At 54.3% G+C, this 25,552-nt stretch overlaps 2 protein-coding genes across 3 annotated transcripts in view; one reads left to right on the top strand and one right to left on the bottom strand.

The window, feature by feature from the left end:
* Dnaaf5 (dynein axonemal assembly factor 5) overlaps positions 1-6,180 on the bottom strand; it is a 29,706-nt gene extending 23,526 nt beyond the window's left edge. For both annotated transcript variants that reach the window (XR_012448721.1, XM_020169641.2), the window contains exons 1-2: positions 5,598-6,180; positions 4,742-4,926 (exon numbers count right to left, since the gene is read on the bottom strand). Coding sequence is in view for 1 of the 2 variants with exons in the window: in XM_020169641.2 (XP_020025230.2) it covers positions 4,742-4,926; positions 5,598-6,180 (768 nt within the window). In the remaining variant the exon portion in view is untranslated. The remainder of the gene's footprint in view (positions 1-4,741; positions 4,927-5,597) is intronic.
* Positions 6,181-6,215: 35 nt separating this feature from the next.
* The window catches only part of Prkar1b (protein kinase cAMP-dependent type I regulatory subunit beta), a 102,173-nt gene continuing 82,836 nt past the window's right edge, over positions 6,216-25,552 (top strand). The window contains 2 exon segments of the mRNA XM_074075374.1: positions 6,216-6,324; positions 16,103-16,310. Of these exon segments, the coding sequence (XP_073931475.1) occupies positions 16,134-16,310 (177 nt within the window). The 5' untranslated portion in view covers positions 6,216-6,324; positions 16,103-16,133.

Raw genomic sequence — 25,552 nt, 5'->3', positions numbered from 1 at the left:
AGCCCAGGGGCCACAGGTCATGCACTAAGAACACCAACCCTGTCCACTGCCCACAGGGCCAGGGTGAAGACAGGCAAACAGAGAACACGGGCATGGCTGGGCTGCACTACAAGACTAGGCAGGCCCAGTCGGGGGCCCTCCAATACCTGCTGCCTGGGGCCCCTGGGGGCCAGCTTCTTCCTCCCCCATCCTGCCTGTCTAGGGTCCCCCACACACATCTGGGGACAGTCTTCTGCCTGTCCTCCACAGATTAGGTGTCTTTTGTGGGAAGGAGACAGGTGTTCTCACTCATGAACAAGGGTGGTACAGGGTGACTTGGGTCCTTTTTCTATCAGGCTCTAGTGACCATCAGAAGAACCTGCAGTCCGGCCACCCCAGACAGCATGGCCTCCTCTTAGTTCTCAGGAGAATACAGTAGAGTCACCACATATGTGAGAGCAGTTCCCAACTCAGCAAAAGGTTTTGGGAGATTTTAATTAAAAGATTTTTTTTAAGGTAAAATGAAGCTGGGCACTGGTAGTTCATGCCTATAAACCCAGCTACCCGGGAGGCTGAATTCAGGAGGACTGAGATTTGAAGTCAACCTGGGAAAATAGTTCGTGAAACCCCATCTCCAAAATAACCAGAGAAAATGGACTAGAGGGATGGCTCAAGTGGTAGAGCACCTGCCAAGCACGAGTGAGGCCCTAAGTTCAAGCCCTAGCGACACCAAAAACCAAACAAACAAAAAGGGTAAAACAACAGGCTGAGTTACTCACAAGCAGGTCTGTGGGCACAGGGCAGTGGCTGCAGAGTGCAGCACTGATGACCATCTGTTAAACACACACAGCGCGTGCACACACACACACCGCCGAGAGGAAAGGCTGCTCCAGAAAACACCTCTCTGTTCTCTTGGATTTTCAGCTCAGTTTTTACAGTAACAGTGGTGCCTAGTCTTCACAGGGAGGCTATTTCACATGGCCTGGACCTCTGATGATAAAGAAGCTCCCTGAAATTTACTCCCTTGAGTTGCAGTGGCTCAGACTTTAGGCCTTGGGGGTGAAGGACCAGGGAGAGAGCTCTGTACCCATCACCTGATTTCACCAGCCGGCAAAGCTCTTTGCTTCAGGCAGGGCCTCCCCAAGTTGTCCAGGCTAACCTGACACTCCTGGGCCTCGGCCTCCAGAGTGCTAGGATTACAGATTTGCTCTACTGTGTCCAACTCAGCAAAACCCTTTTTTTTTTTTTTTTGCAGCCCTGAGGATTGAACCCAGGGCCTTGCTGGACCTCTGAGCTGATTTTGGAGCAGGTCTCACTGTATAGCCCAGGCTGGCTTCCCAGTTGTGAGCCTTGTGCCTCTGCTGGATCGGATGGTAAGCCTGTGAGGTGCTCAGGGCCAAAGAGACTGAATCCTGGAAGGCTCAGGTGGGACCTGCTCGTTTCTTTGCTCCACCAAGTGCCTGTTGCTCAGAACTGCCTGAGGGCCTCAGTGGACCAGTAGTGGCCCTGCTTGCCCTTGAGGGTTTCCCAGACAGTTCCTGACAACACACTTATGCGCACATCCTGTGCTGTGGGCACCGGGATCAGAGTCTTAATCAAAGATGAAGCACACACAGACCCTCGTCTTAGGATTGAAACATCATCAACCATGGTTTGAGACCAGCTACCTGAAGAGGGAGTCCCTAAAGGTTGGGGAGAGGGGTGGCAGTGGGACAGACATGGACAACATAATGTCAGGGTCCGTTTGCCCACCATGGCTCTCAGGGTGGGAGGGGACCAGGCAGGGCGGGTGGCTGCCCAATATGGTGCCACGCCTCCTGCTCTCCCACACCACCCCTGCCACCTTGTTGGTGGCAGAAGGGACAGGCATGTGACCACCTTCTTCTAGCCATGCCCCCAGAGCTTTCACAGCTCTATAAATTGGGCTTGGCCACAGGCCACTCGAAAGGTACCCGACAGTGACCATTTCTGAAAAGGCAGCCGGGCCGCCTGTCTTGTAGCACAAACAGCTCCCTGAAGGCCTTGCTTGGGAATGCCTTGGCCACTGTGCTAGCTCCCAATCCCCCAGGCAGGGCCTCGGCGAAGTAGGTGTAGCTAACGACAACTGCTTGGTGGCCATGACTGGCAGGGACCCTACCGGAGGGTGCTGGGAGCCCTGCACTAGGTCAGCTTCAAAGCCAAGCAGCCTGATGCCTTTCTGGGCTCTGGACCCCACCGTGACCTGAACTGAGCCGCAGTAATGGAAAGTGGGCACACACGAGCCCCACTGCATGGGTCTCCCCACAATGACGAGGGCCAGGGAGACAACGTCAGGGGGCCAGACCCCCAGGTTTCAGTGCTGCTGTGCCACTTATCCAGCCACGAGGCCTGAGCCTTGTTCAGCTCACTGAGCAAATTAAATCCCACTGGGAAGAATTAAGAAAGTGAAAACAGTGGTGGCTGCTTTACTTTTGGGGGACATCCAATAGAACATGAAGGAATCATGGAGTCAGTTACAGGAAAGCCCATCACCAAAGAAAGCAGAGAAGGCGTCCCTGTAGGCAGCAGAGAAGAAGAAGCCAACACTCCCAGTATCCACAGGAGAGGCTTAGACTTTTACTGACAGATGCCAGCAAGGTCAGCCATGTTGCACAGCCGTGGACACACCAGCACAGGAGTTAGTGCACCGTACGTGGTTTACAATGACACCGATGCACAGCACTGCTGCGAGCTTTCCCTTTATCGACTCGCACACAAAGAAGCCACTGTTCCATCTGCAGTGCTCCGTCAGGACAGAAGACAGGGGACCTGGTGCTCCTTCTGTCCACAGCCTCTGTCCTGTCCATATTCTGGGAAATTGGACCAGTTCTGGGCCCTTTCCTGCCTGTGCACACAGGTTAACAGCAAAAGCTGTACTGTGAGTCACGGTGAACATTACAGCTCACGGGTTCCTAGGAAGATTGGAGGAAAAGGGCAAAAGTCACGGATAGAAGTGACAGGTGATAAGCATGGAATAGACACCCCAGTCACCTGTCATCAGAAAAACCCAAGCCGCCTGCCTGCCAGGAGGGCTGCAATAAAGGTAGAGCAAAAACAAGCAGTAGTGAGGCTGTGTGGAGGCAGAGCCCCCACAGAGGGCAGGCCACGCAGGAAGCCCCATGCTGGTTCCTGACAAGGACAAGCATGCAGCTGCCGTGTGACCCACAGTTCATCTCCTAGGCTTCACCCCAAAGAAGGAACAGTGGGAGTCAGATAAGAGACATGAACATAGTTCACAGAGGCATCACTCACAACAGTCCAAAGGTCCATCCTTACGGGGGAGTAACATAGAGCCATAAAAGGGAATGGAGTCCTGCACATTGCATGACATGGACAAACCTCAGAAACATGCAGAAAGGAGACAGATGCAGAAGCCCACATGTTGCATGGTCCACTCACACAAAGAATCTGGACAGACAGACAATGGGGCCAGGGTTTGGAGGCAGCTAGGGACTGGAGTCACTGGTCCAAGGACAGTGTGTGTTTGCACTTTTGAAACAGGAAACATTGGTGACAGTTGTACAACATCCTGAGTGTAATTTGAGATTAAAATTGTACACTACCTAGGCTCCATGGAAATGCTGAAATGAGAGCGTAATAATTCCAAACACTGAGTGTGTGAGTCACATGCCGCGTGACTTGCAGCTCAGTGAAGTGTTAAAAATAAACCAACATCATCCTTGGTGCCATGGTGGGGGCTGTTCAGTGCCTGTATATCAACTCCAGCCGGGCTCATGTGACACCAGGTCTTGGCAGGGTCTCTGTGATGATTAAGGGAGGTGGATAGCAAAGGGACCAGAGGGGACAGGGTGTGACACACACTGGAGAATGTTTTTGTCACGAGGGGACTGCTGCCTGAATGCCAGCTTTTCACTGAGTGGTGAGCACTGCAGGTGACCAACATGAATGACCTGAGGTAGCCAGGGCAGGACACTTGCCAGCCACTCTGGAGGACCCTGGCTGCTACCCCTCCTCCTCCTTCCTCTCTGTGGGACACAGCCTGGCTACCCCAGCCCTCGCTGTGAGGTTCAGCTGGCCACGGTGGCCTTGGGGCTCTGATCTACGTCTCCCAGGTCTGTGTCCCTCCTCCCAGTGGGTTCCATATCTAACAGCAGGACTCAAACCCACAGTCCCTGGCTCACCCCTCAAACCACCATGGCTTCCACTGACACGTGCCTTGGTGAAGAGTGTGAAGAAGAGCTTCTGCAAATTGACACACGTGGTTTAGGACTCTGGCTCATACCCACAATCCTATCTACTCAGGACATGGGGACATAGGATAGTGGCTGCAGGCAGCTTGGCAAAAAAGTTAGTGAGGCCCCATCTCAACCAATAAAAACTGGGCGTGTCGGTGAGCACCTGCCATGCCAGGCATGGAGGCATTGTAAATGGGAGGATCGAGGTCCAGGCTGGCCCAGACATATACACAAAACCCTAATAGAAAAATACCTAAAGCAAAAAGGGCTCAAGAGGTAGAGTGCCCACCTAGCAAGTGCAAGGCCCTGAGTTCAAGCACTGAAAACTAACAAAAAGTCCTCTCACATTCCCTGCAAAAACAAATAAGGAACCTGTTAACATAAACTCTCACAGCTTCTCAAGATGAAATAAAAGCGTCCTGATATGCTATTTCAAAAGGGTATGTGGTGTACGTAACACCTTAAAAAAACCCCGACTTAATCAAAACTAGCACGTCAGCAGTTTGTACCAGGGACAGGACAGACTGACCAGCAGATAAACCCCATACCTGAGTGACATCATCAAAGAGTCGCTGAGCAAAGTGGGGAAGGACGTCATCCACAGACTGCGCGCTGCCAAACTGGATCACAGTGCCAGTGGCCTCAATGACAGCCACCCGGACCTTCCAGTGCTGGTGGGCAATGGTCTGCATCAGAGGGCCAATCAGGGACTCGGACTGCATGTGGAAGTGGTCTGCAGGACAGGAGGCCACCAGTTACTACAGCGTCCCCTGTGGGCCTCACCTAGCCCAGCTCTGTGGCCACCAACCATCTTCCTCTGGTGGTCACACTGGCCCTGTGGTCTCATCCTTCCCTCACTCTCTGTGAGTGGCCCTGGCAACCTTCTTGCTATTGAAGGCTGGCTCCCTTCCGCCACAGGTGTTCAGTTCAGAAGCCCCTCCTCCAGCCAACATTAAGCAGGGTCCCCATCTTTCCAAGGTATCTCAAAAACAACCATCACAGGGGGGAAGGGTACGGGGGTGGGGGGACAACAGGAGACAGGCGTGCTGGGGTGGTGGCAGGGGTGATGGGGGAGGGGAGGGGACGGGGTGGCAAAGGGACAGAGAAAAGGGTGTAGGGGAGGCAACAGGGGTGGGGAAGGACGGGGTCGGGGGTAGGGCGGGGTGATGGGAAAGTGTGGTGGGGGAGGGGATAAAGGTGATGGGGAAAGGGTGGCTGGGGAGGGGAGGAGACAGGTGGTGGGAAGGGGAAAAGGGTGTGGGGGAGGGGACAGGAGTGACAGTAGGAAGGGTGGCGGGGGGAGGGAACAAAAGTGGCGGAGGAGAGGGAACAGGGGTGGCGGCGGGGGGGAGACAGGGGAAAGGATGGTGGAGGAGGGGAGGGGACAGGGATGGCGGGGCTCACCCGGCGTGGCGCGCGCCAGATTGGCAGCGCACTGGCAGCTCTCGCGGCGCACAGCGGCGAAGGGGTCTAGCAGGGCGCTCCGCAGCGCGCGCACCGCGTCGTCCAGGTGCGGAGCGAGCGCAGCGCCGCCCAGACCCACGGCCAGGCTGAGCAGCTGCACGAGCGCCAGGCGCAGCTCCTCGCAGGGCTCGGGCGGCGGCCGCGTGGGCTCGGGCCGGGCCAGGCGCGCGGCGAGCGCGGGCAGCAGGCGCGGCAGGGCGTCGTGGGGCCGCGCGGCGCGGCGCAGGCCCAGGCCCAGCAGGTGCACGGCCAGGGCGCGGCAGCCCTCGGCGGGGTCGGCCAGGAGGCGCAGTAGACGTGGTAGCAGCAAACGGGCCCAGGGACCCTGGAAAGTGGCGGGTTCCGCGCCGGCCCGCTCCGCCTCTTCTAGCGCACGCTCCAGAGCCTCCAGCGCGCGCCGTCGCCCTAGTTTGCTGTCGGTCTCCAGCCCCGGGAGCAGGCGGCCCAGTGCGCGGCTCAGTTCCGCCGCCTCGACCGCCTCGGCGGGGCACACAGCCACTGCCGCCTCCGCCGGCACCGCCATCTTCCGCGCCGTTGCCCGTCACCAAGGGAACCGACGCACTTACGACGGTCGGCGCGCGGTTTACGGCACGATTTCCGGCTGGCGCGGCTTAATCGGCGGCTCGCGGCAGTGCGCGGAAATCGGGAGAGGACCGAGGGTCGGAAGGTGCGGGCGGGCCATGCGTGAAGGGGCCGGTCAAAAGGCGGTAGGCGGGGACAGAGGGTCATGGAAAAGAGGCGGAGCATGGGTTATAGATCAGGGCAAGCGGGCTTCGGCGGGCGCTGAGGTTGTAGGCGGAGGCAAACGTGCTTGGGGGCGGGGTGATGAGTAGAGGGCCGAGCAATGGTTGCAGGCGAGGCAAACGGGCTTCGTGGGGAGCCGGGCGATGAGGCCGGGCAAGAGGCGGTAGGCGGGGCAGTAGGTTTGGGAAGGAGCAAGGGTTGTAGGTGGAGGCAAATGTGACGGAGTGAAGAATGAAGGCTGAGCAAGGGCTGTAGGTTGTCCTCGCGGACGGGGCTAAGGTTAGGGGGCGGAGCAAGGCTTGTGGGTGGGTCTCGGGGGCGGGACGATGAGATTGTAGGCGGAGACAAGCGTGCCTGAGGGCGGGGCGATAGGTGGGAGGGCCAAGCAAGTTTTGGGGGCGGGGCTATGGGGTTATGGGCGGAGGCAAACTTGCTTGGGGGAGGGGCGAAGGGCGGGGGGGGGGGCCAACCAATGGTTGCAGGTGGGACTAAACGGGCCTCAGGGAGGTGGGGGGCGGAGCAAGGGCTGTAGGCTGGTCTCGGGGGCGGAGCGAAGGGTGACAGGCAGAGCAAGAGTGTGGGCAGGCCTAGGGGCGGGGCAAGGGGTTGTAAGCGGGCCTCGCGGGTGGGGCAGAATATAGGGGGCGGGAAAAGGCTGTAGGTGGGTCTTGGAGGGCGGGACAAAGGCTATAGTTGAGTTTCGGGGGCGGGGCGAGGGCTAGGGGCGGAGCAACGGCTGCCTGCGTCTGCTGGACCCTCACTGACCTTTGCCCTCCGCGCGGTTCCGCTGGTGGGCGCACACCGGTTAAGAGAAGGCATCTTGCCAGGCGTTCCCCTGTGGGATCGCGCGGATGGCAGAGGAGGATACGGTGATTCATTCTCGTTGGGGTAGCCTGGGCCTTCGTCCACTGTGGGGACACCAGTGCAGAGAAGACCCGTGCTCGTGGTTCTGCTGGGGAGGGGAGCCCACCTTGGTTTGAGTTACCTGCTGGGTGCTGGACACGCACTGGCCTCGCAGGCTGGCCAGGGACAGGTGGGGACGCTAGTGCCCTGGTCAGGCGCCTGCTGGGTACTGCAGTGTTCCCAGTGGGAAGGTGACAGGGAGCCCAGGGGTCCCACACATGGGCAGTCACACAGCTCGCATCTGCGATCGTTCACTTAATTTTCGGGGCTGGGCGTTATTGGGAATTAGTCCATTGCTTTTGGTTATCCACATTGTTTTTGTGAAATGCTCTGTGGTTTTGTGGGAACCTTTGCTCTCTCTGTCCTCAGGCACTGGTATTTGGGGCGACCCAGCCTGGTACCTGTTCTCACCTATCTTTAGGACTAGCAGGAGGAGCTAGGCCCCACGAAAAAAATCCCACTAATAAATGTGTAACTATAGTGGTTGATGGAGACTCACAAGGCTTCTAAGGAAGTGACATCGGGTGTGAGATGTGAAGAATAAGTAACAGTTAACCAGGTGAAGTGAGACGGAGAAGGTGTGGCAGAGAGGGAATCATTCAGGCAAAGGCCCGGTGGTGAATGTCATGGGCTGAACTGTGTTTTCTCCCCAAACTCATAACCCCAGGGCCTTAGAATGTGACCTTGTTTGGAGACAGGGTCTTTGCAGATGTCATCAAGTTGAGTTCTTCAGGGTAGGCCCTAATCCAGAGAGAAGGGGAATTGAGAGCTGGGTGCTGGTGGCTCATGCCTGTAATCCCAGCTACTTGGAAGGCTAAGGTCAGAAGGATTGTCAGCCCTGACAAAGAAAAAGAAAAAGTTGGCGAGACCCCGTTTCAACAGACAAAACTGGGCATGGTGGCATGCAACCATCACCCCAGTTACAGTGGGAAGTGTAAAATAGAATCATGATCCAAGCCAGCCTGGACAAAAAGCAAGACCTCATCTCCAAAATAACCAGAGCAAAAAGGGCAGGAGATGTGGCTTAAGTAGTACAGCCTAGTAAGCACGAAGCCCTGAGTTCAAACCCCAGTACCACAAAAAAGAAGAAGGGGAATCTGGGGTGGGTGTGCATACAGGGAGAGGACCTCGTGAGTTTCAGCATGGCCATCAACAAGCCCAGGACGGAGCTGACATTGTCCTAGGAAAGGAGAAGAAGCTCCTGGCAGAGAGCAAGGGACTTGGGGGGCAGCAGGAAGGCCTTGTCTTACAACAGTGGGGTCACCATGGACTGGTCTTAGGTGGAGCACGGAGGTCAGGGGTGCATGTTTGAGGACCACATGGCCACTGCTGAGGAGGGGCCACAATGAGCACTTAAGCTAGGGTGGTGGGCTTCTCTGCTCCTCCCGTCCTTTTCCTCTTGAATAGATAACTGGACCAGGCTTCACCCTATAGTGGCCTGCCACCCTACACAGCTGATAGGCATAGACAAGAAGTATTCAAGGAACTGGGCACCTGTGGCTCACGCCTGTGATTTCAGGTATTTGGGAGGACTGTCGTTTGAGGCCAGCTTGGGCAAAAAGTTAGGGAGACCCCCATCTCAAAAAAAAAAAAAAAAAGCTGGGTGTGGTAGTACATACCTGTCATTCCAGCTACATGGGAGGCATAAGTAGGAGGATCGTGGCTGGCACAAAAACACAGACCCTATTTCAAAAATAACCAAAGCAAAAGGGACTTGGGGATGTGTGTGTCTCAAGTGACAGAGCACCTGCCTAGCAAGTATGAGCCTGAGTTCAAAACCCCATACTACAAAAAAAAAAAAAAAAGTGTGAGGCAAACAATTGTGGAGCCTGACGGGGAGACTTGGACACCCCACTCTCAGTGATTCCTGGGACTACCAGACACCAGCACCAGCCAAAGGCCCGTAGGATAAAGGTTTGGGTCCCCAGGGTGGCCCTGTTGAGCCATGCCCTGGAAGGGGAAGGTGGGATCCTTGTCTCCTTGTCTCTCTCTCTCTCTCTCCCCCCCCCCCCCGCCATGCCAGTTGCCAAGTGTGTTCCAGTGTGGAGAGTGGGTGGGAAGGTGAGAAGGGGACAAGAGACAAGCCCGTCTGTCCCTTTTCTCCTGGCAGCTTCTAGCCTTAGGCTCTTGCTGGAGAGAGGAGTGTTTTCAGTCTAAGTCAAGCTTGGTTTGTAATTATTTAATAGCATGGGATTCTTAGAAGAATTGTGCTGACACTGGGTTTATATCAACAGAACTCTGGAGCTTTTTAACTATCAACATTTGTGCCAAAATGTGACAGTCTGTCTAAATTTATATCTGTTTAACTCCCTGTGCCCAGAAGTTTTACAGAGCCACAAAAGGCAAGGAGATGTTTTCTCCCAGAGCCTCACCAGCCCAGACCCAGTGTCTTGGTGACACGTGTTTTGAAGTGTGTGAACCAGTTATAATAAACTGATTTTAGCAAGTAACTCTCAGGTCATTCATTATTTCACTTGACAAATATTTATTGGGTGTGTGACATTTCCAGGCATTGTGCAAGGCCCTGAGTTAGAAGAATGAGTCAAACAGATGTCATTCCTCTTCCTTGGGGAGCTTGTGGTCCAGCGGGGAGATGGTCAGTCAGTCAATCAATGATAACACAATGCAGCAGTGTGCCAGTCACAGCGGTGAAGGTCCCCTGGGGGCTGGAACTTGGCCCTGTGGGGATAGAGCGGGAGGCAGGGGCTCCAGGACATTTGGGGAAGGTTGTGCGGAGCAGCTTGAGGGACCTTGGAGAGCAGTGAGGAAGGTGGATGATGCTGGCTTAGACTGAGGTGCTCCTGGGAGATGCAGGTGGATCTGGGGTTATTTTGTGGGTAACATTGACAGAGACATGGGACATGGGGCTGAGGGGGAGGGAGCTGTTGAAAGGAGCTCTCTTGGGCTTCTGGCTTGGTACCTGGCCAGATGGAGGTGTCCATCACAGAGACAGAAGCGCTGGTGAAAGCCCAGGGCTGCGGTGGGGAGTCCATGCCTGGTGTTGGGTATACGTAGGGTGTTGAGTTGGGTCCCCACTATGCAGTACTGCTTAATGGGTCACCCCAAAATACTGTGGCTACTGTTGGCAGATCCTGTGGTTCATGATGTTAATAGCATCAGGCAGGTTCATCCCTGCCCCATGGTGGAGGGGCTGTTGACAACTGGCCAGTGGCCACTTACATGTCCAGGTATTGCTGGGAGCCTCAGCCATGGCCACTCTGGGGTTCCTCACAGCTGGTGGCTGGTTGTACACACCATGGCTCACACCTGTAATCCCAGCTGCTCAGGAACAGAGATCAGGAGGATCAGTGTTCAAGGCCAGCCTGGACAAAAAGTTATTAATTCTCCATCCTAAAAAACAAGTTGGGCATGGTGGCAAACTCAGGTGATTCCAGCTACTTGGAGGTGAAGAGAGGGAGGATTGAGGTTTGAGGCCAGCTCGGGCAAAAGTCAGTGAGACCCCCATCTCAACAAAAAAGCTTGTAATCCCAGCATCTGGGAGGTTGAGGCAAGAGGATCACGAGTTCAAGGCCAGCCTGGGCTACATAGCAAACACTGCTATGTAGTCTCCATCTCAAAAAAAAAAAACAGCATAGAAGCTGCTCAACCGTGACCAGTCACAGTGAAGTAAAAAATGTGCTTAGGACCCCTGATCCAGGCTGATAGCTGTGACAGCCACCACTGCCCAGCACAGACAAAGGGCGACAGTGCCGTCCATCACCAGCCCAGGAAGAGATCAGAAGCCAAATCCCAAAATCCCATTCCCAGGGAATCCATATGGCACTTACACCTTTTTCACCATCTTTGAGCTGAGAAATTGCTAAGTTGCGCTGTTCCAAGCCGGTGGCCCCGTCTGTCCACTTCCTGGGCTCCTATGTGTGCGGTGACTCCATCAGCTCCTCAGTCTACCATGTCTTGAGCATTTCACGGCTCAGTAAACATTAGCTGTCAATGGTGGGCAGTGTCCCCTCCATTCTCCCAGTCAGAGAAGGGCTCGGGTGCTCGGGTGGAACCCACCAGGATTCACACTCATGACATCTGCCTGTGAGGAGCTTCTGCAGCCTCTCTTGGGCCCCTGGGGTTTAACAAATAACCCCCTTTAGTTTTTTTTTTTTTTTTTGACACAGGATCCCACTCTGTAGTCCAGGCTGACTTTGAACTTGAGATCTTCCTGCCTCTGTTTCTTGAATGCTGGGATTACAGATATGTGCCACCACACCCAGCTCTTTTTCCCCTATCTGCACCCAGTAATTTGTCTCCTTGATACTCAGCATGAAAAAGAAAGACTAAGGGGGCCAGACATGGTGTCTCACACCTGTCATCCTGGCTACTTGAGAGTATAGGTGGGAGGATCTGGGTCCAAGCCTGGCAAAAATGTGAGCATCTACCTGAAAAATAACCAGAGCAAAAAGAGATGGGGTGTGGCTGAAGTGGTAGAGCACCTGCCCAGCAAGCACAAGGCCCTGAGTTCAAGCCCCAGTACTATCAAAAAAGAAAAAAAACAGTCTGGCACCCGTAGCTCACGCCTGTAATCCCAGTTCCTCAGGAGGCAGAGATCAGGAAGATTGAGGTTTGAAGCCAGCCTGGGCAAATAGTTCAGGAGACCCTATCTTGAAAAATCCATCCAAAAAAGCTGATGGAGTGGCTCAAGGTGTAGGCCCCGAGTTCAAACCCCAGTACCACAAAACGAAAAAACCCACGTCAACAGCTCTCTCCATATATTCAACAGCTAGTCTCAGAGGCTGGGCAGCCTCCGGGACTCCCGACCTCCCCTGGTAGTGCCAGGTGCCTTGGGAATTTCCCTGCAGAAGTCCTATGTAAGCCCAACCTTGCGGGTGGGGTGGACAGGAGTGGTTGTGGCTTTGAGGTGGATCTCTGCAGGGCTGGTCACTTGATGAACCCCACAATCAGGTCTAGTGGAGAAGAAAGAACCCACAGAGCTCAGCGATGTGAGCTAACACCTTGAAGCACACAGGGCAGGCCTCCCCTGTGGGTGGAGGGGACAATGCCAGGTGAGAGTAATTACTAGAATTTCTGAGTGGATAACCAGAGCACCAGCTGCTTGTTTGCTGTGGAAGGACAGAGCTGCTTGGACACCCTATAAAAGCTGTAATTTGTCACTGTCCAGCAGGGTGGTGACTTACTGTGGGTGGTCCACATGGTTTGTTGAGAGACATTCTTGCCATCCTCAGTCAAGGACACTAGCTATTGGTCATCCAATGAGATCCCCTGCCTCCTCTGTCTTTTCATGGACCATTTAATGGGGTCATTTCTGTATGGGGAGGTTGCTGTGTTCATCAGATCTTAGGATGTATCTACCTGGATATTCTCAATTGCAATCAATAAAAAGCAAACAACCAGCCAGGCATGGTAGTACACACCTGTAATACCAGCTGCTCGGGAAGTAAGGCAGGAGGATCTGGAGTTCAATGCCAACGACCTCAAAGGTAGGCAGACCCTATCCCAAAAACAAGGTAAAAAGAAAAGAATTGGGAAGTCGGGCACTGATGGTTCACTCCTGTAATCCCAGCTACTCAGGAGGCAGAGATCAGGAGGATCTTGGCTCAAAGTCAGCCTGGGGAAGTAGATCAAGAGACCCTATCTCAAAAACCCATCACAAAAAAAGGGCTGGTGGAGGGCTCAAGGTATAGGCCCTGAGTTTAAACTCCAGAACCGCAAAAAAACCCAAAAAACTGAGGACATAGCTCAAGTGGTAGAGAGCTTGTCTAATATGCACAAGGCCCTGGGTTCAATCCTCAGTATTGCAAAAGAATAAAATGAAAAAAAAAGAACAGAACAGAAACAAGAAAAAGCCACATGGCTCAGCAATAAAGGCAGTTATCAGTTAACATAACCAGGGAGTCCAGGTATGGTCTGAACGTGGCCTTGGCCCCGTATTTCTGCACATCTGCTTCTGCGAGTGTTGATTTCATCCTCAGGGATCAACTAGGTATCTGGAGCCACATCAGAGGGGAGCAGGAGTGTTCGTTACACAGAGGTCTGTGGCTGGGGCACCTGGGCTGTGCCCTGCACTACTATAAGCTGAGCCTGGGGAGGGCCTGGCTGGACACCCCAGGAGGGTGAGGCCACTGAAGTGGGTACCCAACAGGCCTGGAAAAGGCTGGAGAGGCCTCTTGGGTCTCTCCCACCCTCACCTGGGGAACACAGATGACCCCACTCTGGTTTGTAGCAACTCCAGGTAGTCCTGGGCTGAGACAACCAAGGGTTTGAGTTACTTACGGACACAAGTTTTCATTCAAGTCAGATAGCAATTCTTGAAAAAGACACTCTTCCAAGAAGTGTGTTAGAAACAGGCACTTAGACTGCTTTTGCTGAAAAGCACTGGCTCCTTACTTGGGCCCAGGAATTAATGAAACACATGAGAAAAGCTTGACATCCCCACCTGTATTTTGTATTTCTTTGCTCCAATGCTCTCTGTGGTCACCTTGGGTTATAGGAAGGACAGGACTGATGGATAACATCTTTATGACAAGGAACTGAAACTACCCCCAAACAACAGTGATCCTGGCAGGACAGGCCACCCCTGAAATGGGGGCGATCCCTGGGGAGCTGGGTTATCATCTCAGGGGAACCAGTTTGCTCCCCTCCAGTGATGATAGTGGTGACATCTTCTCCAGAACCCTCAAAGAATAAGGAAGGAGACAGTGATCAATCAGGCCACACTTACTGTTTAATTAAGCATACCCCTCTCCCTCTGACCCAATTCTTCCTCTATTTAAACCTAAAGGTCACGTCTGTGCCCTGAAGGTGGCTCAAGGTGAACTGAGGCGCTGTCTGCCTGGCAGTGGCCATGTAATAAAGCTCCCTGCTCTGCCCTGCAACATTCTCTACCTGGCTGTATGGGTGAGTGGCAGGACCTGACGCGGAATCCTGGTCTCCGCCCGGGACAAGTGTGTCTGCCTGTGGTGTGGACAGGGTCCAGGGAGGCCAGGGAGGGAAGGGTTGCCGAAGCGGGAGCTTCTTAGCTGACCCTCAGGGTGGCTGCTCTGTGTCCACACAATGACTCAACCAAGGCCAGCCTTGCTGACTATGGGCCAGGCTGGTGGCCTGGGGAGAGCACGTGTGGCCAGGCGAGTGCAGTAGGTGAATGAGGCAAGAGATGAGTGTGAGACAGGTGTGGACAGGTGAGTGGGGAGCAGGTGGGGGGGACAGCTAAGTGTCACAGGTGAGAGGGACAGGCAGGTGAAGAGGTGGGGACAGGTGGGTGTTGTCAGGTGAGTAGAAGACCTGAGCTCCCCCTGGTGCCATCAGGAAAGGGAGATGAAGTGTGTCTGCCCGACCCCGGCAGTCGTGGGCGAAACAAAATGCTGGCCACAGAGAAAGGACTAAGGACGGCTCTCTCCTGCAGTTGTGGCTGTGGAAGTGCAAGTCACTGAGGGGACGTCCCGGGGAGAAGGTCGGGGAGGATGGGGGTGGGTGCGGGCTGCTGTGGGGTGGGTTGGGGTCGGTGGGGGTGGGGCGGCGGACCGGGGCAGAAGGGGCGGGGTTCTGGAGGGAGGGGCAGTGCCCAAGCGGAGGAGCGTGGCCCGGCTGGAGTCCCGAGGGAGGAGAGGGGTCCAGGAGGAGGGGCTTGGGCGGAAGGGGCGGGGTCCGGAGGCAGGGGCGGGGCCTGAGCGGGGCGGGGCCCGGGCGGAGGGGGCGCGGGTGGGGCGCGGGTGGGGCGGGGGGGCGAGCAGGGCGTTCTGGTTGGCGGGGCCGGGGTCGGGGGTTCGGGAGCGGGGACAGGGAGGCCGAGCGGAGGGGGTGGTCCACGGAGGCCGAGACTAGGAAGTCCGGGGGTTCCGGGAACGCGCGGAAGCGAGGGTCTGGGGTTGGTGCGGGCGCCGGTGGCGCGCGGCGGGGGGCGGTGTCGTGCAGTGCGGGTCCCCGCGTCCCCGTCCCACGTCCCCGCCCTGCGTTCCCGCGTCCTCGCCACACGTCCCCGCGTCCCCGCCCCGCGTCCCTGCACAGCCGCCTCGGGCCTCGGGCGCCGCATCCAGCAGGTACGGGGTGGGCCGCGGTCCGCGCGGGGACGGGCGGGGGCTCGGCGGGGGCTCGGCGGGGCGGGGCGGCCCTCGGGAAAGGCGGACATTCGGGGGCGGAGGTCCCGGTGGGGGACACCCTGGACACCCTGGCCGCTGTCCCCCGGAGGGGGCGAGACGGGGACCCGGCCTTTGTGGCCAACCCGGCCTCCGGCTGCGATTGTCTACCGTCCACCCTCCAGCATGGCCCCCGGCTGGCCCCCTTGTTTTCCTTTCTCTTTCTTTTCCAGCGGAGCAGGGCTCCCTGACCCTCGGACAGCACCCCTCCCTCCCCACCTTTTGAAGGGTCCCCCTTCCCCGCTGGGACCCCGGGTGGTGGCATTCCCGTTTCACAGCAGTGCATTTTAAAGGGGGGGAGGGGTGGAAGAAAGGGAGACCCTAAAAAGGCCTGGGCCCAGATACAGCCAGCTCTCCGGTGCTCCCACTAAGGATCCCTGAGAAATGCAGAATGGGCTGTCCCCATTACGCACAAATTCGGTTTGAACCTTTTCCATGCCCACCAGGGTCTGTTCAGAGCTAAGGTGTTTGCAGCTAGCTGTTTAATATAGTGACCGAGTCTCTGGCTTCCAGAGATGAAAGCCCTTTGACGATTGCACAATAAATGTCTCTTTCTGTGGTATGCGGCTCATTGGATCTGACACCAGAAATAAACCTTATCGTATATGCGGTGTGCACACTTACAAAGCACACTGCAGCACCGAGCCCTCCTGGCCCCGCCTGACGCTGGCGGTTTGCGGTTTGCGTTTTCCTCAGCAGGAAGGCAGAAGACCCCCTGACTGCGCTGGCCATGGCCTCTCCGTCCTCTTTTCACTTGGAGGAGGAGGACAGTCTGAAGGGATGCGAGCTCTACGTTCAGAAGCACAGCATTCAGCAGGTGCTCAAAGACTGTATCGTGCACCTGTGCATCAACAAACCAGAGCGGCCCATGAGGTTCCTCCGGGAGCACTTTGAGAAACTTGAGAAGGTCAGTGTGACTCCCCCCCCAAGTGTCCCTTTGCATGTGTCCTGGGCCAAGCTGCCCAGAGCCCCTCTGAGACTGTCCCAAGGATCATTCTAGAAGATGGGGACCGAAACCAATTTGGGGGCGGTTCTGCCTTGTTTGGCCTGGGGTTCGTGGTCTTCCTAGGGTTCATGGGTTTTGGGCATGGTCTTCCTGGCCACAGAACACACCCTCCTGTGACCCCAAGATTTTCTAAGGGCCCAGGGTCTTCCAAGGTCTCATGGAAGGTGATTCAGGGTTTTGGTAGCTGATTGGGCTCCCTGGCAGTTCTCAGCCTGGGGACTGAGGCCAGGGCCAGGTGTAGTGACAGACATCATTGGCTCATGGGGTAAGTCTGGTACCCAAGACTTGGCAGCCTCTGACACAGGGAAACCCCTCAGATGTGCTAGTGGTGGGGAGAAGCACACCCCTGCTAGCTTTTGTCTTTTGTGGAGAAAGGCCCTGTAACTCATTCTGTCATAAATGACACTCCCTGTCCCTTCCTTTCCTCTCCCCCAAGGTCCCATGCTACTTTCTTCCCCACCTTGGGTCTTTGGAGACTGACTCTGGACATCACCTGAGGTCCTTCACGACAACTTAACTGTCTCTTTGTCCCAGCCTTTTAGGGACCAAATGGGACCACAAGGAGGAGCCCTGTTCCAGCTAAAGTCCGCTTTTGAGGGATGAGGTCCTGACACTATCTGGTCCACCCTTTCAACGGGGGCCTCCTGTGGTCACAGAGATCCCACCCAAAGGAAGGGATCTGGTTTTCCTTTAAAATGGTCCATCAGAGGCCAGGCAGTGGCTCAGTGGTAGAGCGCTTGCTTCCTATCCACAGGCCTAGATTTGATCCCCACCACCTCCCCCGAAAAAAAAAATCAGTGGATGAATTGACACAGCGTCAATGCTTTGCTTTTCTTTTTAAAAAGCTTATATATATACACACATAGTTGTGCTGGGGGTACATTGTGGCATTTACAAAAGTTCTTACAATTTATCAAATACAACATAGTTGAATTCCCCCTGCATCCCATACGTGCTTCTTAAAGAAAATTAGAAAGTTCAGAAGTGGAAAGAGGAAGTAAAATCCTTCATCTCTTTCTGCCCCTAGGATTTTGTGAGTTTTTTGGCAGTACTGGGATTTGAACCCAGGGCCTTGTGCTTCCTAGACAGGTGCTCTACCACTTCAGCCAAGCCCCTGGCCCTTTTCTGCTTTAGTTATTTTCCCCCTAACAAGATCGTGAGCTTTTTTTTTTTTGCCTAAGGCTGGACTTGGACTGCATCCTCCTACCTGTGCCTCCCACATAGCAGGGATTACAGGCATGAGCCATCATGCCCCCTGCATTGTGCTTTTTTAAAAACAGTGTTTAGTCACACGTTGTCATGTCACAGATGCAGTTTTATACTTTGTAGTTTTCCATTTGTCATCTGCTCTCCGTGGACTCTGAGTAACTGCATGATGTTCTATTCAGGAGATTTTCAGCCTTTCTCTCATGATTGGACAATTGAATTGTCTCCAGGTTTTATTAGTATTAAAAATTACTGCCAGGCACTGGTGGCTCACGCCTGTAATCCCAGCTACTCAGGAGGCAGAGGTCAGGAGGATCACAGTTCAAAGCCAGCCTGGGCAAATAGTTCATAAGACCCTATCTTAAAAAACCCATCACAAAAAGGGTTGGTGGAATGGCTCAGGGTGAAGGTCCTGAGTTCAAACCTCAGCACCACCAAAAAAAAAAAAGACATCATGCTGACATATTTGTCCTCAGGATTTACTTTTTTTTTTTTTTTCCTGTGTGTAGCATTGTTTTGTTTTTCTTTTTTCAGATGGCCAAAATTGTTTTGCTGGTGCTATGAGAGCATCACCAATACACGTTCACCCTCAAGCAACATGTCTTAAATTTACTCAGCCTCACCAGCCCTGGCTGCATTAATTAACTACTTAACTTGCTTTTGCACTCCTGGGAATTGAACCCAAGGCCTTCTGCATGCTAGGCGAATGTGCTACCATTGAGTCACATTTGTAGCCCCACTGCTTTAACTTAACAAACTTTCCCTTTTCCTTTCTGCATTAAGAGATGAAAATGGTCACATGACCCTAACTGATCATCTGGGTTTTATTTTTTTGGGGGGGGGACGACACTGGGATTTGAACTCAGGACTTCACACTTTGCTAGGCACTCTACTACTTGAGCCACTCCCCCAGCCTTTTTTTCCTGTTGGGTATTTTTGAGAAAGGGTCTTACTTTTCCCCTGGGCTGTTCTTGAACCAAACAACCAAACGGTAAACCCCAGAGGACCTGGGGAGGGGGAAGGGAGACATGCTGGAGGAGGGGAACCTTGTGTCCTTCCCTGTCTCAGACCCCACGTTTCTTAGAACTGGTTCTCACAGGCTGTGGTTCCAGGTAGGATATCAGAGCCTGGCGCAGGTTCCGCCTGACCCAGCGGGGAGCAGAGTGAGAGCGGCGTGAGAGTGGAGCGGAGGCTGTGGGAGGAAGACATTTTTGCTAGCCACATCAGGAGTGGGTTTTTCACCTCCCATGGGGATGGAGCTAAACATCGTATGACGTGCTTAGACAACCTGGGGGCCAAGGAGTTGTGTGATCCCCAAATCCCAGCGGCAGTGAGGCTGTGAGATCCTACAAGGGACAGGGGAGGAGGGGGCTGAAGATCACCAGGGTGCAGGTGGGCAGGACCCAGCGGTGGCAAGGGTTGGAGAGAGTTGAGGTCAGAGGTGGAGCAGGGGTTCTGGCCTGGGAGGCCAGGAGGACTCGGAAAGCCACAGTTTGTAGAGATCGGGTGAGTATGAGCTCTTGGCACTGTGGCCACTGTCCGGGATGTCCAAGGGCAGCCAGAGACCCCAGCAGAGGCAAGAGCAGGGCCGGGGAGGCCGCAGCAGGTGTCAGGGTCAAGGCGCTGGGCTTGGTCTTGGTGTGGGGGTGAAGATGGATGCCACTGGCTGGTTGGGTCTTTTGTTTGGTGATGGTGTCCGGGTCTCATTGGTGGATGGGCATGGGTTGAGGGCAAAGAGCTTGGATGTGAGCCCTGCATAAAAACATGCTCTCTACCTGACGTGTTTTTGAGAGCTTTGCTGTATCCATGCACACATGCATGCACACACACACGCACACACACACACACACACACACACACACGAGTGATTTTAGCATATATACTTTTTTTTTTGGGCGGGACTGGGGTTTGAGCTCAGTGCTTCTCACTTGCAAAGCACGTGCTCTAGCACTTGAGCCATACTTCAATCCATTTTGCTCTGGTTACTTTCAAGATAAGTCTAGAGAACTATTTGCTTGGGCCAGCCTCAAACCTTGATCCTCCCGATCGCAGCCTCCCAAGTAGTTGGGATTACAGGCGTGAGTGATGGTGCCTGGCCCTCCTAGATCTTTATGGTATGTTACACTGTGAAACATCCTATCCCATGGTTCATCCTCATTTTCATCTTCCTCATGCTAATGAAGTGCCTGCAGGACGGAAGTATAGATGGCAGTGTCTCAGGAGCGGGCTGTGTTGGGGGAAGGGCGTCTGATGGCTCTGAGCCAGGTTTTTGTGTCCACTCCCTGGACTTGGGGTTTCCCCACAGTCACCGCCATTGCTGCAGTTACCATTGTCACTCCCAGGCTGTTTTTTTCTGAGCGATGTGAAGCCATGGGTGCTCAACCTGGGCTGTCACTTGTTTGGTGACTGTCCAGCCGTGACTCCTGGCGGCAGATGGACACACCTGGTCTTTTGGATGGACACACTTCCCTGGAGTCACACAATCCATCAGTCAGGACTTAAGGACCTGAGGTGGCCTTTGGGGATTGCAGGATGGGAGTGGTGTGGTCCAGCCTTGGAGGAGGCATCATTGGCTCTATGGCAGATGGCCGCTGTGGGCACCTCGCACATTGAGGTGGGAGTTACTGGCTTTGCCTCGGGGCGGGGGGAGGACAGGGACATTTCACAGAGGGGGCCTGGGACCTGCTGGCCCCTCAGATGTGGGGTGGAGAAGGAGGGGCTTTGGGGTCACTTGTGGGAAGAGCCAGTGCTGTGACATGGCTGGAGCCATGATGAGAGGCAACAGGTTCAGGCTGGGGTGGAGGATGGGGAAGAGGTGGACTTAGGGCCTGGGCTGCAGTCTGGACTTTGTCCTTGTAGCTGCCAGAACCATGAAGGACTGGACCAAAAGTCTGTTCTCCCCCTACTGAGGTGGTGAGTGATGGCGGCTGTGTCCTCAGTACTGAGCTGGCTTCTGGTAGCTGACCCCCCCTTTCTCTCTCGCTCACTGGGTTGCATTTGCTGAGACGCCGTGGAAGGTTTCGCCTCTGTTGGAGGCAGGTCAGTCTGTCGTTTGTGTCTGCTGATGACCTCATGGTTCTGCAGCAGGACACTGCTGGACCTGCAGAACGAGCTGGAAATTCTCGTTCTCCAGGTTTTGGCGAGACGAGTAGAATGATACTGTGTCTGGGGACTGGGGTTTGAACTCAGGGCTTTGGGCTTGCAAAGCAGGTGCTCTACTGCTTGAACCACACCTCCAGTCCATTTTGCTCTGGTTATTTTGGAGATGAGGTCTCACTTTTTGCCCAGGCTGACCTCCAACTGCAATCCTCCAGATCTCAGCCTCCCAAGTAGCTAGGATTACAGATGTGAGTCACTGGTGCCCGGCTGTTGCTTTGTTTTTTGAGACAGTGTCTTGCTATGTACCCCAGACTTCTGATACTCCAGCCCGAGAATCCTGTGCCAGGATTACGAACATGCAACACCATACCTGGCTTTTTTTTTTGGGTACTGAGATTTGAACTCAGTACTTCATGCTTGCTAGGCAGGCACGCTACCACTTGAGCCACACCTCCAGCCCCTTCATCAGGTTTTGCTTCCTGTGATTTGGAGCTCTGTCAGTTGCATATATATTTAGGACTGTGAGGTCCTCTTGGCAAAAGAGCCTTTTTGTCGTCATTCAGTGTTTCTCTTTGGTCACGTGCCTGGCGCTAATACACCACATTAGGTCTCTGTGGTTCAAGGTTTGACTTATCTTTACTCATTTCCCCCATCTTTTTCTTCAACCTGAATTAGTGAGGAGTAACTGGAGTTCCTCCCCAGCCCTTTTTGCTTTAATTATTTTTGAGATAGGGTCTTGCATCTTCTGCCTGGGCTGGCCTTGGATCTAGACCCTCCTACCTGTGTATCCCTTGCAGATGAGATTACAGATGTGTGCCACCATGCTCAGCTTATTTGTTGAGGTGGGGCCCAGGCTGGCCTTGAACCATGATATTCCTCATGTCTGCTTCTTCAGTAGCTGGGATTACAGGCGTGAGCCACAAAACCTGGCCAAGAGGATTTCTTATAGACAGCAAGTAGCTGGTTTTGGAAATTTTTTTTCCTTTTTTGTGGACCTACACCTTGAGCCACTCCGCCAGCCCTTTTTGAGATAAGGTCTTGAGAACTGTTTGCCTGGGGCTGGCTTTGAACCTGTCAATCCTTCTGATCTCTGTCTCCTGATTAGCTGGGATTACAAGTGTGAGCCATGGCACCCGGCCATATTTTAAGTAATTCAAGAAGGGGAAGTATTACCAGGATTTATTGTTTCTGTCATTCTTCTTTCATTCCTGAAGTTCCATTTGACCTGATGACCCCATTTCCAAATCAGGTTTCAAATGAACTTGGATTTTTTGGGGGGCAGGGGGCATTATTCAATCCACCAGTGTGCAACCTGAGAAGTCAGACTTAGAACAGTAGAACAAGAAGTAAATAAAGAAGAGAAAAATGATAAAAGCAGAAAAGTTAAGGAAATGAATTAAAGAAATAGTTGCAATGAGCAAAATCAAATCTCGGAAAAGATTAAAGAAGGAGACAGACATCTGGTCAGGGCATCTCAGGGAAGGTGACGCAAATTTTGTGTGTAACACAGATGGGGAAGGATCAGGGAGGGTGGGGAGGTGGCAGGGGTGGTGTCCCCTGCATCTGGCGGTGCCTCTCTCAGGGGACATCAGTTTATCGCTTGATCAGTGTGGAAGGCTCCTCCTCCAAGAAGCCCTCCTGGTCCTTCCTTGCCTTTTCTCTACCACTTTCTGTGTGTAAGGTCAAACAGTAGGTGCCCCATAAATGCTTGGAGAACCACGTTTCTCTTCTAACCTTGTTGCTGAATGGTTGGATGCCCCCAGGACAAGTCCTTCCATTCTCCAGATGGGATCATTCACTCCCTTCCAGGATGGTGCTCCCCCGCAACTCGGGGACACCTCATTCCTGCCCAGGGCTGGTGACCGTAGACCCCATCCTGGAGACCCGCAAATTCTCTTTAGACTCAGGGCTTCAGAGTGCAGAGGGATGGACTTGGGGTTCTACTTAGCCCTCCTCCCAGGAGATGGTCCCAAAATGCCACTTGTGGCATGGGGTGGACACCCAGGGAAGTCCAGATACCCTCCCTCCTGAACGGCCTGTCCCCCCTTGATGGATGGAGAGAATGAGGCTGGCTTGGAAATGCTTTTCAGCAGAGAGGGCAGGCTATGTCCTGTGGACAGTGGGATGGGGGGAGCAGGACACGGACTGAGGAATCCACCCATCCCTGGGGCATGTGGGCTTCTCCTGGGAGGACAAACTCAGTTCCAGAGAAACCTGAGCTTTCAGCCCTGCCGGAGAAGTGGTCAGAAGAGACCAAACACCACCATTTGCAGCCCAGGAAGCTGAGTGACTCTGGGGGCAGGATGGGGACAATCCCTCTGTTGTGTCGCTTGATTCAGGGGAAGGTCTGGCCAAGAGCCCTGGTTTCCACACTGTTGTTAGGAAGAGTTCCCTGAGGCCTGTGACCTTGACCTTGGCTAGCCCTCTTCAGACAATTCATCAGTGAAAACAGGAGACAGGCGGGGCATCCGAAGAGTCAGAGGTTTTCCTGGAATCCCAGGAGGGAACGGGAAGAGGTGCCATCCAGAAATAATAGTCTGGCATTTGGGGGGTGGAAACAGATCGTCCCCCAGCAACGGGAGGGACTGTAGATTCCAGCCTCCCGTTTCCTCTGGAGGCCGCCTGAAGTGGCCTTCATGTTTGGGGCCACCTGCATCCTGCACAATGTGACCCCATGCCTGCCAAAGATGGAAAACCATTCTTGTGCCAGGACAGGCGATGTCCATGCAGAGAACGAGGCCGAGGCTGCCTAGAGAAGAAAAGTGGCCATGGTTCCTGCAAAAGGGCAGCCTGGGGTCCTCACTGGCCTGTGGGAGCCAGGTCAGACTCTCATCTGTAACATGAGCTCCTTATGGGCACAGACCCGTGTCTCGGGATTTATTTACAAATGACCAGGGTCAGGGCTTGGCCCAGGGGCTCATACCTGTAATCCTAGCTACTCCCAGAAGTTGGAAGGATTGCAGTTCAAGGGGAACCCCGGGAAAAGTTAACAAGGTTCCATCTCAGGCAACAAACTGGGTGTGGTGCTGCCTGGCTATGATCCCAGCTACTTGGGAGGTGTAGATAGACCAGCCCCAAGCTAAAAATGAGACCCTGTCTGAAAGACAGCTAAAGCAAAAGGGACTAGGGGTGGTGTTGAGTGCTTGCTTAGCAATTCAAGGTCCTGAGTTCAAACCCTAGTACTCAAAAATTTAAAAAAAAGGGGGTGGGGAGACCTGTGAGCTTCGAAGCCTCACTGGGGTCATGAACTCAGGCCCAGGTCTTATGACAGTCCTATCATAAGCTGCCCCTGCCTCCACCAAGGTTAAGCTGGTGTCACCAACATTGTGGCTTGGGCCGATGTGTAACTGATCCATTGCTGGTCCTCCAGGGCCTTTCTCTGTTCTTGGAGGTTTACAGGGTACCCCCTCTGGGTGTGGGGTTCTGTGGCTTCCTTCTCTTCAGTCCTGAGCCCACCCTCCCTGTCTATTAGGGAGTAGCTGTGACAGCTTGTGATTATAGATGGTTTACAGAATGTGATGACAGGAGGCTTGAACCCTGTCCTGACTTCTCATTTGCTGGTACTTCCAGCCCACACCTCTTGAGACAGGGTTGGGGTCAGTGGAGTGGGTGAAGCACTCATGTTGTTTACAGATCAGCTGGTCAGGTCCTTCTGCTCTACCCTGGTAGGAATTATGGGTAGGGTTAGAGCAGCTCTCCCGGTGCTGGCAGTCCCCGTCCCTTGAGAGCCCCAGGCCCAGGCGGCTGGACTGCAGACCAGGCTCAAGCTCCAGGCCCTGAGAGCCAGGAGCCATTGCTCCCGGCCTTAGAAGCCAGAGGCTGGGGCTCTGGGTCCCCAGGCTGGAGGCCCATCGCCCTGGGCTTTGACCACCAGCAGCCCTGGCACTTGGCAGCCACTGTGATCCTCAGTCCCAGCAGCAGGGAGAGGTGGCCACAGTGATGGCACCTGCTCCTGACCAGGCCCAGGTGCTGGACTCTCAGCTCTACAGTGACAAATGTGACAACTCCCGACCAGGTCCCAAGGTGTCTTGAGACCCTCGGTCCTTATGGTTTGGCAACCTGAGCACTCTTCCAATGACCAGGGGCCACCATTTCTCATCTCTGTTCTGCCTCTGCAGCTTTTCACTTCTGTCTTCCACACACTGTGGTTCTTAGCTGTCCTCTTGCTGCTGCTACAGGCCCACTGCCACCATGTCACCAGCTTAGCCTGCTCCAGTAATGGCAAAGAGGAGGTAGGAAGGGCTGGGGTTGTGACTCAAATGCTAGAGTAAACTCAAGGCTGTGAGTTCAGATTCTAGTAATTCTACAATGCAAAAAAAGTCCAGCCCAATGAAAGCCCTCCAACAATCACACAGTAGAATAGGTCACTGTCCCCCAGCTTACTCAAAAAGTGAGCCAAACACCCTGCTTATATAGGCAGGAAAGGGGGCGTGGCAAATCCATTTGCATCAATCACAGCACAGACGTCCATGCAAATGAAGGACCCTGTTTGCACCAATCACAGCACAGTCCTTCATTTGTTTCCACCAATCACAGGCTTTCCGTTGGTCCACCAGGGGAAGTGCGCCCCCTCTGGCGGGGATGAGAATGGCTGCTGAGTTCATGCAGGCTTCTGACCACCAAATGTCCAGCACAAGCAGTTTGTGATGGTCACGGCTGGGACAGAGCTGTGCTGGGCAGCAAGCAGCTGTGGTTGTCGTGGCTTCCTCAAGGTGACCCTGGAGTGTGTGTTTAAAGCAGCTGGGCAGCCCTGAGGGCAGTCAGGCCGGCCACTTGGTCCTCCACTGGAGGACTGCAGGACCAGGGAAGATGTCACAGCTGTCAATCGGGGAGTCAAA

The sequence above is a fragment of the Castor canadensis genome, chromosome 6, assembly GCF_047511655.1.
Source record: "Castor canadensis chromosome 6, mCasCan1.hap1v2, whole genome shotgun sequence".
In the NCBI taxonomy this organism is placed as follows: Eukaryota; Metazoa; Chordata; class Mammalia; order Rodentia; family Castoridae; genus Castor; species Castor canadensis.
The sequence above is the reverse complement of the archived record's forward strand: the minus strand, read 5'-3'. Positions and strand labels throughout refer to the sequence as shown.